We start from the raw sequence: 11,746 nt of genomic DNA, 5'->3' as shown, positions 1-11,746 counted from the left end.
AAAACCTTCATAAAAAACAGCCTTATATTAGGTTACTTTAGTGTCACGGTTGTGGAACAACAATATAGTGGAGGACCCAAGTGCAGACTAAAACAAAATATTGTATTTACCAAAAACACAAAAAGGCCAAAACACAAATCGTACTTGATAGAATGTTCAACAGAAATGTCTACCTATGCAAACAGGAGAAAAACACACAAAAAAGTCCACCAGAAACACAGAGAAATCCACTCAAGAACGTGGGTATGTTGACGGATGAACTGACACCGAAGGGAACTAACACAGAGACTAAATACTGTGGCAATCAGACACAGGTGAGACCAATGACACAGGTGAGGACAATGAGGGAAAACAGACAAAAGGAGGAAGTAATACGAGACAAAAACACAGAGGAACTTCAAAATAAAACAGAAAACACTACAGACTAGTCTTAGGCGGTTTTCAAAACCACCTACTGCATACTGTTATCAAATGTAATATGCTATATGGACTGCATAATACCTTCAACAGCAGTGTGCAGTATGACTGCCAGTCAGGGCTTATTTTGAAGTATGCCAGGCTGGTTTCTGTTCTTGGAATACAGAAGTAAACAACAGCCCAGCTGACACGCCGCTACAGTGTAACATCCACTTCTGGTCTGAAAAAGCTGACAAATAATTCATTTTTATTTTTATGATTTTGAGAAGATAACTGGTGGTATCTTTGTGTGGTTTGCTCTGATGATTATATCCCGTTATGATAACCGTTGCTGTCCGTCATCTCGATCTCTGACCTGATGCTTTCATTATGGGAAATCGTACATGAGCGAGACTGGTCTGATGCAAACTGTAGATTTTTCTTAATACGTACAACATCTGGGTATTTTTGGCATACTTCAGACTGCAAGACAAGACTAGGGAAAAACTTTGATACAAATGGACAAATCTTAGCAATTTAAAGAAAACTGCAGAGGTGTTGATTTAAAATCACTACAGAAAAAGTTTCTGGGGTTTTTTTTGTTATGTGATTTGAAGTAAAATGAGGACATCATCATGAGACTGAAGAACCTGAATGAATTATTAAAGACAAAGAGAGCAAAATCACTGTTAAGATCAGCTGTTAGATTGTTTTTGTAGTTGCAATGATCAGTTCGATCAGTTATGATAGCATGGATCTGAAAACACAACAAATCACTAAAAGAATTGAAGACAAAAACACATTCTGTTTGGTAATCCAAGTGTTTGCAGACAAACTGTTGAAGCTTAGATCTGCAGCTGGAAAATGTACTCCAGGCACCCAAAGAGGTTTCTTTTTAAAGACAAAACAGTCGAATTTTCATGGCTTTTATTGTTAATTACCTGACCCCTGGCAAACTGACCATGTGTTTCATGCAAATATTCTGATCAATAGAAGCCTCTTCCTATTAAACAGACTGTGTTTTTGCCTCCACTGCTGCTCTGAATGTGTGTGCCACCAGGTAGGATTTACAGCACTGAGCATACGGACGCTGCTGTTCTTCTTACACAAACACTGCTCAATATTTCCAGAATTTCCCACTAATACAGATGGTGGTAGGACTGACAGGCTGTTAGAAAAATCACTACCAACATGTTTATCGGCTGCAAGCCAAAGATGCTAGAGAGAGACAACGGGGCTAACAGCAAAAACAATATGCCTTGATGTGAGAAAGACTTGCACGCTACTGTCCCAAGATACCAAGGTTTGAAATCAATCTGGTAATGAGAATGAATTGTTGATTCTTTGAAACGTGTGAAGCCAGCAACATGCTTTGTTCTCCACCTCTGGTTTACTGAGATTACTTACATCATCCCACAACTGTAGCCGAAGCTTAGCCTCCTGTGTTTCCTGTTGCTGTCTTAGGCCTTGTCCTGAGCCCCAGATCATAGGAGGCCAAGTCAGCACTCTGCTTCTCATTTATCAGACAGATGTCTCCCTCCCAAGCAATGAATTATCGCAGCGCTCCATCTGTCAGGCGGCACCCACCTGGCCTGGTCTTGCTTCTGTTCCTTGTCATGGCTTGGCACCCACAGTCTGCCTACCCAGCACCTTTTTAGATTTTTTTTTTTGGACGTGGCATGCAGATGCTATGTCTCTGTCCGGCTCTATCTATTTGTGTCTCTTTTTCCCACACTACTGCTGTCTTCATCTCTGCTTTTCTTCGGTGTCTGGCTGACCCAGACACCCCAATCAAATGAACAAGCAGATTATGTGAGAGAAAAAGAGACAACAAAAAAAAAAAGAGAGGATGTTTTGCCACTAGGGGAATACAGAGAGAAGTAATTTATCTTCCTCTCTTTGGGCGTCATGACTGAAGGTTTACACTCTTCATTCTCTGGTATTTTTCCTCTTTCTCTTTTTTTCATTTTCACAGCTGCTCTGTTCGGTTGGTTAAAGGCCTTAGCCACTTCAGTCTTGTAAAAAAAAAAAAGCAAGGTCATGGCATTTCAGAAACAAAGGAATTGGGAGGAGGATGATACACATTTTCCTCATCCCTTTTGTGGGGTTGTCATTGGGGACGTTCTGTATGTGAAACTAATCCAGAAGAGATCACAGAAAGGCTACTCCAGAGAGTGTGTGTGAAGTCATTTTTACTCCACTTTGTGTTTGAAGGATCCTGTCATTGTTAAATCCGCAGGTTTGCCACCTTCCCTTGGATGTATCTGCTATCTGGTGTCTTCAAAGACGCAGAGATGGCCTTCATCACATTTGTCTGCATCAACCTGTTCATCAGTGTCAACACCGTCTTGTCCACCTCCATCCTCTTCTTTCTGAGTCAAATTTCAACCATCAAAGCGGAGGTCAGCATAAACTGCCAGATGCAGACTTAAATATGTGACTGTTCATTACTACTTGAATGGATCTGAATCAGTCCTTGTTGACACAATGATGTTGTAGATGAGTGTGAAAACCTGTCAGTGAGTTACACAAAGATTAGAAAACAGGATGAGCTCTCAGTGTACTTTTGATTCAGACTTTTGTCCTCCTCCTCTGCAGGTCGTTTTAGCCATCTTCAACCGGCTGTGCAACGCCTTCCTCATCTTCCCCCAGTTCAACTTTGGTCACGGGATGATGCAGCTGGCCAGGAAGAACATAGAGGTCCAGATCCTCAGCGGCTACGGGATCGACGCCTATCAGAACCCGTTCTCCATGGACTCAATGGCCTGGTTGTTCATCTCCTCTTTCATACAAGGCGTGGTCCTCTTCAGCCTGCGTCTCCTGCTCAACAGATTCATCATACGCAAAGTCAGGTGAGGAAAACGGAGACCATTGTGATCCAATGACATGCGCACATGAGATTGTCACATTGTGCATTCTGTGCAAAAAAAAAAACTGTGGATGAAAGAAAACGTGCTCTTCTCTTTGCAGACATCTCATCTGTAGCAGAAAGACGGTCTCCCATGTGGCACCTGAGGACGAGGATCAGGATGTGACAACTGAGCACCTACGGGTGGCGAGTGGAGCAGCCGGCTCAGACATACTCCAGGTCAACCATCTCACTAAGGTCTATCAGAACTTCAGCACGAAGGTCCAAGCTGTCAAGGGTGTGTCTGTGGGCATACCTGCAGGAGAGGTAAGATTAAAACTAGACATAGTGGAAATATGAATCAGAAGAAATTCAAAGTCAGTAGAAAAGGGGAATCACATGCGATTAATATTATTTAATCGCATTTTTTTTTTTTTACAACAGATGATCGCATTATCCTTTTGTTGCTGAAGAGATTTAGATGCGTAGTACTTAAAATCATGTTTTGATGGTCGGTTGTACGAGATATCAGCCATAACATCTATGTGATCTTTGGTGAGAGTAAAGGATGACTAAGCCATCAGCATTTGCTTACAGTGCTTTGGTTTGCTGGGAGAGAACGGAGCAGGAAAAACGACCACCTTCAAGATGCTGACTGGAGACGTTAGCCCAACTGATGGCACAGCTCAGATTAGGGATCGTGATGGGTAAGCTATTCATGACTGTCACTGTACCTCATCAAGCTCATACAGTGTAGCATGGCATATCCAGAATACACAGCTTTGTTACTTTGCCTGCACACCAAACACATACTGTAGAAACATTAGTTCAGCAATTGTATATTTAAAATATTATTATGACACGTTAATTTTATGTAAGAGAGTCACTGTAGTAAAAACATCCCATCACAAAACAGAAAGCTGTGATTTCAGCTGCACAGGTGTCCAAGCTGCACTGTCTAATGACTCTGAGTTAGATTCAATTTGCATAACACAAATATCCACAAATGAGAGTTTTTATTGCCTCAAATTTGCCAAAATTTGAACTGCAATGCTTTGGGATTTAGCAAGTAGCAGCTGTATGTAACACCTGTATCTCAGATGCTTGTAGACAGATAAAAACCAACACTACTCTCATGGGTCTGGATCCCTATTTACAGTTCTTTTTTTTAAAGCTGTTCAGTGGGTATATCTGGCACAGCAGGGCCAAAGGCGTACCCTGTGTGTTCATCTGCCCTACACCATGTGTTGCATACCATTTAATATCTGTTTCTTTCCTTTCTTTCCCCCCTAGGCGATTGGTAGATATCATGGACTGCCGCCACCAGGGAATTAACATCGGCTACTGTCCCCAGGTAGATGCCCTGGACAATCTGCTCACCGGAGAGGAGCATTTGTACTTCTATGCTCGCATCCGAGGCATCTCAAAGAGGGAGATAGACGGGGTGAGTAAGAGCTGCAGGCTCTGTGCGTCTTTTCAAAGCTCTGGGTAGTGACAACACCATCCACAAAATGACACCAGATCTGATAGAAATTCAAAAGGTGCACTCACACTGCAGGACGAGTAACTGTTGATGCTTCCATGCATACTGAATCAGAGGACTTGAAGCGTTGAGTGATGCATGCTGAAAGCTCTGCTATCCAGGGCAAAAATGGAAAAGCTTTTGTTGTCTGCTCGTGCGGTCCAAAACTTTAGAATTAAGCCGATGCTGTACGCTTCACTGGAGACAAATTTACATTTAAACGATACATTGATGATGAGAGGATCTCATTTGACGTGTCACTTTAGCCCCATTCTTCTCATTTATCTTTCTGGGAACCAATCAATCTTGCTTTGTGCTGATCACTGAGCATGCCTGTCTTTTGCTGCTGCCGATGTCAACTTGGGAGGAATCTTTCAAACAATCGACATATGAAGGGATTTCTACATTTTCCATGTAGTTTTTCTTTCCCTGAAAAGCAAAAAGGAAACAGAAAACACAATCTGAATTGTATGCTGAAAAGCATCTTTCTGTATTTGCCTCTTGATCTCTCTGCATCCCTTTGAAACTGCAGACGCACAAAACACTACATTTCCCTGACAGGCTCATTTTTGTTACACCCTGAACTGCTCTTGTACATTAGCAAGGATGCACAAAAACACACACAAACACAAATGTACTTGTATGGTGAGGCACAGATATATGGATACGTCTGACTCTAATCGGCTTCACTGCTTTTCCAGCTCCTCGTCTCTGGTCAGTATAGTGACAACAATGGTTATAATGGCCACAGCATCGGTGTTGGGCTAATTCACAAAGATGAGGTTATATATATAGTTCCTCTTATGTTGCCTCCTGCTGACAGTCCCCTAACTGTGGATAATGAGACAAGCCTTAATGGGGTCATTTGGCATTGACATGGTGATGTCAGGCCTAATGAGCTGTTACATCAAAGGTGATGGAAAGGGGGCTTTTATGAGAGGACGTAAAAATACAAACTATTTTGATCTGAGGCAGTCAGGTATATGCGATGCTACCAGTGCTTATCATTCAAATCTAGCTGCTGATACTGTTTATTTGTCTAGGTATGAAAATGTCTTGCACTGTTTTCTAATATCCAGGATCAGTGGGCTCGGAATCATATGGAAAATCAACTCTAAAGGCAGAGAAAAGCTATCTATTGCATTCACTTGCTTCATTGATCTGGTTTCCAAACATGTCAACTGATGGTAAAAAGGACTAAAGTGTGCCGATGGGAAATCACCTCAAGCTGTTTGAAAATGAACACGTATTTACAGCACACCATTCCATGTGATTAATGGGGAGGCACTAAGATTTTTTAAGAGGATAAATGTTTATGAGCCATTATGGGTTTTCCATTCCTGCTTAACTCACAGGATAATTCGATAGGTTATGCTGTGTCAGTTCCTGTTCTGTAAAGCTGCTGCAGCCCCAGGACAGCATGGAGTGTACATAGAATAAAGTCACACAGTGAAGCCATCATTGTTGCGCAAACAGAATTAAATATGCATAGGAGTGAGACAGAGACATAGCTCGGTCCTTTGCAGCGCAGCTGTTCTCGACAGAATAGGAGGAGACAATAACCAAAATGAATGTCAGGTAAATAAGGGTTATGAACCAGCTTTGTGTAAATGGACCTGTCTTTGCTTGATTCAGGGCATGAATTGTTGATATTGGGATATTGGTGTTTTCCTTCAGAGACACAGCCTACAGTTAAATGGATGGAATGGGGTTTGACTCTATTCTGAGAAAACTGCTGCAACAGTTATTCTGTATGCTCATACTGATTCATCAGCAGATTGTTTCAACCATCAATTCATTATTCATTGAGTCCATAAAATGTCAAAAAGTTGTTGCAAAATGTTCACAAAATTTCTAGAAAAGTTTATTCTTGCACTTTTTTCTTTGTTTAAGCAAGACTTCAAAACTTTTGTATTTACAAAATGAAAAGAAACAACAAATTGTTGTTTAAGAAGTTGTCCCCAGACGATCTTTTTTTATTATTGCTTAAAAAAAATCAGTAAAAAGATTCCACCATCATAAACAATACAATGAATTATCTTTTGACTGAGTACTCTGTTAATCTTAGCTTCTCTAATGAATAACAACAGTCTGTGTCAGAAAATAGTCTTATCATGGTGCTGATGGCCTAGTGGTTGGTTCGCGCGCCCCAATGGTAAGTGGCTGTGGTCCTCTAGGCAGGCAGCCTGGTTTCCGACTGCGTCCCCTGTCCTGTCTCTACAATGGGGTTGTGGGAAGCCCAAAAATACATCTTTAAAAAAAAAAAAGTCTTATATGCGTTTATGATTACAGATACATGAAGAGCTGTCATTAAACATGTTGAGTCACTTTATGTTACTACAGCTCTATAACATATCAGCACAATGATAATCTTGAAGCAGCAGAAACAGGTTTATAGACAAAGCATTGTTTTTCATTTAAACTACTATTCTCGTCCTCTGATCACCTGGTTAAGTCATGCATGTTGGCCTTTCATACTAGCTGCTGTGGTTTCTTTATAGCACAGGAATCGATCTGTTTTGTGGTATCATTTTTTTGGCGTGCTAAGCATCTAAAATAATCATTAAAAATGTCTCTCCATGCAAGAATAAATAATCCAATTAATGCCTAGTAATGTTTTGAAAATCACTTTCTATCCTTTAGTTGACATTTTTGCACCCTTCTTCCGTGATCTGTTTGTTATTCTGATCCAATATATAATTCCCCTTGTATGTTTTCTTTAAAGGTGGTGAGATACCTGCTGAAGAGGCTGGAGCTCAACTACCACAGAAACATCACCACTGAAGGTTACAGCTGCGGCACCCGCAGGAAGCTCTCCACAGCGTTGGCTCTCATTGGGCATCCTCAAATCCTGCTCCTGGTAAGGACACGCTCCTTAATTACTTTCTCTCCTTCCATCTCTATATATGTTTTGTTTCATGTACGGCTTATTCTCCATACTTTCTTGAATGTTTCCTCTTCTTTCCTTCCTCTTCTCTTTCAATCTTCCTTCTTATTTTGCAACCCTCCTATGTGTGTTCTTTATATTACCCTTGTTTTTTTCCTATTATTATGGTATGTGCACACTGTTTGCGTCCCGCCCAACTCAATTAACTTCCCATTTCCCCTTGATCCTTCAATGTTGATGTCTTTGCTTTGTTTCACATACCCTGCTATTCTCCTCTAATCCTTCTCTTCTCTGCAGGACGAGCCAAGCTCTGGCATGGACCCTCGTACCAAGCGTCATCTGTGGAAGATCATCTCTGAAGAAGTGAAAGGAAAATGTGCTGTTGTTCTAACCTCTCACAGGTTAGAAGAGTTACACAAACTTGGACCTGCTGCAGCCCCTTTACACTAATAATACTCAATAGATATTTGGATATCACAGATGAGTGCTAAATTCTAGAATTTTCAATTAAAAACAGTGTGAGATTAGGGCTTTATGTATAAGTTAAAAAATATAATAAATTGTAAAATTACAGCTTAGTAATTCAACATCTTAGTGGAGTTAATAGCTAGGAAAGTTGTTCCTGAATTACAGCAGACATGGCTAATTACTGTATGCTTGCAGGGTCCGATTTTGACCTTTTGTCTTTTTGTCCTTGTCTTTGTATCTCAGCATGGAGGAGTGTGAGGCGCTGTGCGGCCGTCTTGCCATCATGGTGAAAGGTCAGTTCCGTTGCCTGGGCTCCCTGCAGCACATTAAGAACAGGTTAGTGACCTCTGCTCATCCTCCAATCCACCCATTACTGCTCTTTCCCCTGCCCTGTCTCCACAGCCCTTAAATCACCCCTATGTGTTCCTTTCTGCAAGAAAATGCTCACTTTAACTTGTAAGAACAGTGTACCCACCTCCCTCTTCACCTCAGCCCCACCTCAGACATGTAATAACACAATTCTTTGTTCCCAACATCTCCTTTGTGCAGGTTCGGCAGCGGGTTCACTGTGAAGATGTACTTGGCCGAGGCCTCCTGCAACGCAGAGGCAATCACTGGCTTCATGCAGCGCAGATTCCCCAGCACTTATCTCAAGGTGAGCTTTGCCAGCAATTGAAAGTATTGAAGAGTACTTGGTAGAGAACATGAAAAACACAAGCATGGTTTATATAGCCGTGGAATGTTGCAATACATTAAGTTAAGTTGTTGTCTGTATGATTCTTTTCTAAACTACATGTGCTGTTCCTAGACGTACAGCCGCATTAGATTGACAAACAGTCCACTTGGTTGTAGCAGAACAAGCTAACACCATTACCTTATTAAGTTGTTAAGGCAAGTGTAATAGCAAACAGAAGTGCATTTAGACTTCTAGCAGACATGGAGCAACTTAAGCACTAATTTAGAATTGTGTTTCTGCCCAGAGGAGGAATGTAGCTCCAAAATTCATCCCAGCCAGTGAACAGTGGGTTTGTCAAAGGTTCTCATGCTGAAAGCTGCAGCCTGCTGCAGCAAAAAAAACAACAACACAAGCTTGCTGAGAGACTGCAAAGTTTTTGGCCATGAAATAAGGCCAAAACATTCTAAAAATAAAAATAGAAGAATTGTGGGGGGCTGCAAAGTTGGACTATAATTAACTGTGTATTTGTCACCTCTGTGTGACCTTTTTGCATTATATTTAGTTTTTTTTTTTTTCAGGTGTAAATATGAGAACAATGAATTGTGCAGCTTTAAAGAAACCACATATTATGAGCTACGTTATGGATATAGATATCTCACAACCATGTGGGAATTTTCCTTCCCAGGATTATTTTCTTCTTAATTGTCTTGCTCATCCTGGAGAGTCGGTATTATAGTTTTCACACTTGCACAAAACTCCTGAAGTTTTCAGGGTGAGCTGCATGTGTGAATGCAAACAGCCACATTTTCACTCCGACTTTATCAGGAGTTTCTCCTGCCAGCCCCCAGAGTATTTTGTCAGAGTCCGAGTGAGCTGATGTGAGAACGCAGGAGAATAGAATCAGGATAATTATCTGAAAATGAGTGGAAGGGGGTGGTGACGTTTACTCCCTGCGATCAGTGCGCGACCATAAATTGTATGCAACTGTCCACCGTCCCAGCAGGATAGCCTCCCTTTTGGATGTGCATGTGTGAACAACCAGATCAAGATTATTTCAGAGGCAATCCTCCTGAAATTCTCTAGAAATATTCAAGAGTGCATATGTGAGAACCGCTAGTAAACACAGGTAGTATACAGTCTACTGCAGAGTTGAAAAACCCCACAGCATATAATGTTTGTGTTATTGTAAGACTGAGCAAGCTGGGAATTTTTATTTTGTTGATAGGCATATGCAAAGTTATCTCTGTTTGGTTTCAACAGCTTTCCACTGAGTTTTATAAAGTTTTGGTGGAGTATTTAACCCTCTATTCTCCTCTATCAATCCACAGGACCAGCACTCCAATATGGCTGAGTATCACGTCCCTGTTGCTCCAGGAGGGGTGGCTGACATCTTCGACCAGCTGGAGTCCAACAAGAATGCTCTGCAGATCAAACACTTCTCTGTGAGCCAGACCACACTGGATGAGGTGAGAGAAAGAGACAGGACACAAACAGACAGAGGGGGGGGCAACTAGTGTGAAGGTTTTGTAATGGTGAGAAGATGCCAGCGAGGGACAGGACACAAAATCTGTGGATAGAAGGAGAGAGAGAGAGATATAGAGAAAGAGAGAGAGAGAGAGGGTGTAAGGGGGAAGCAGGGACAGAAGAAAGCAGAGTGGAGAATGTTTAAAGAAGGCAGAGAGAAACTGACAGAGGGTATGCCGGAGGGAAAATAAATGGAATATGAGTAAGGGAAAGAATCCATGAGCTTTATATGCAGCCAGTGCTGATATTCTTCAACCACCCTGCCCTGCTGGGGCTCTGGGATTGGAGGATACCACAGGCCAAATAAAGAAATTGACAAGCAGAATAACTCAAAAAGGTTTTCTGTTGACATTAATATTTAATTTGCACTAACTCTTTCCAGGTCTTCATCAACTTTGCATTGGAAAAGTCGGACATGGAAAGCATACCGATTAATGACGAAGGTGACTCTGACAGAGACAGCCTGGGCTCCATCAAGGCAGTGGAATCCTAGAGCTGACTGCCATCTTTTCTTTGTCATTTTATTTATGTCCAATTGAATGAAATGCAATATCTGTTTATAATAAATCTACCCCCAGTCTCCCCTTGATATGTGAAAAACAAGTGTTTAAATCATTCATGTTTAGAATATACTAATTGTCTCTTTAAAATGTCAACTGATCATATGAAGGATTACTTTGCAGAGGTACAACATTTACATTTGCATGAATGGACAGATGAGCAAAGATGATGAATTAAAGCTTTGTGTTTATATTAAAACAGGGTACTATAGCTAATCAAAAACTTTTTATTTCACATCTTTTTATATTCAACTTTAATTTAACATAATCCGTAACTACTCACATGCTGAATACAAAGCATGTCTAAAGAAGATTTTTTTGTTTTAGGTACATGTAATTGTCCCTTATAGATGAAATTATGATGAAAAGAATGGACTAAATATTTACTGGACTTTTTCTTGCTTTCGGACCCCTCATAATGCCTTTTTTTTATTATTCTAATAAAGCAATTTTTCAGAAGCAACTGCTGCTCATTTGTACGTGTTTTTTTCTTCTATTTCAGCATTGGAATGCATTCTAATCATTACATTTTCTGCTCAAGAAAACCCACCTATATTTCTTATTATGATTCTTTGTTTGAGTTGAAGATCTTTCGAGCACGTTGTTTTTTTAACTTAAAAGTCAGTGTCTTACTATAGAAAACAAGGAGTAACACAGAGTAAGAAGAAAGAAAGTAAAGAAACCAGTATCTTTGCCAGCCCCAACTATAAAGTCCTTTTACCACTTTACCACCAGTTAATAATAAAATTAAATAAACAACAAAAATGCACATGTGCTTTTTACAAAAACATTTGATATCAACCCTTTCAGAGCATTTGAAAAAACTACACAATATTTAAATAATTTAATAAATTTAAAACAAACT

General features: G+C 40.6%; 1 protein-coding gene across 3 annotated transcripts in view; it reads left to right on the top strand.

Moving 5' to 3' along the window:
• The window catches only part of abca12 (ATP-binding cassette, sub-family A (ABC1), member 12), a 68,780-nt gene extending 57,436 nt beyond the window's left edge, over positions 1-11,344 (top strand). For all 3 annotated transcript variants that reach the window (XM_061054231.1, XM_061054230.1, XM_061054229.1), the window contains exons 65-75: positions 2,636-2,798; positions 2,995-3,248; positions 3,367-3,571; positions 3,842-3,951; positions 4,538-4,688; positions 7,492-7,626; positions 7,951-8,054; positions 8,365-8,457; positions 8,671-8,776; positions 10,126-10,263; positions 10,704-11,344. In XM_061054231.1, the coding sequence (XP_060910214.1) occupies positions 2,636-2,798; positions 2,995-3,248; positions 3,367-3,571; positions 3,842-3,951; positions 4,538-4,688; positions 7,492-7,626; positions 7,951-8,054; positions 8,365-8,457; positions 8,671-8,776; positions 10,126-10,263; positions 10,704-10,814 (1,570 nt within the window). In that variant the 3' untranslated portion in view covers positions 10,815-11,344. The remainder of the gene's footprint in view (positions 1-2,635; positions 2,799-2,994; positions 3,249-3,366; positions 3,572-3,841; positions 3,952-4,537; positions 4,689-7,491; positions 7,627-7,950; positions 8,055-8,364; positions 8,458-8,670; positions 8,777-10,125; positions 10,264-10,703) is intronic.
• The last annotated feature ends 402 nt before the right edge of the window (positions 11,345-11,746 follow it).

Source organism: Labrus mixtus, chromosome 13 (assembly GCF_963584025.1).
Source record: "Labrus mixtus chromosome 13, fLabMix1.1, whole genome shotgun sequence".
Lineage (NCBI taxonomy): Eukaryota > Metazoa > Chordata > Actinopteri > Labriformes > Labridae > Labrus > Labrus mixtus.
This window is presented reverse-complemented; position numbering and strand designations above follow the sequence as displayed.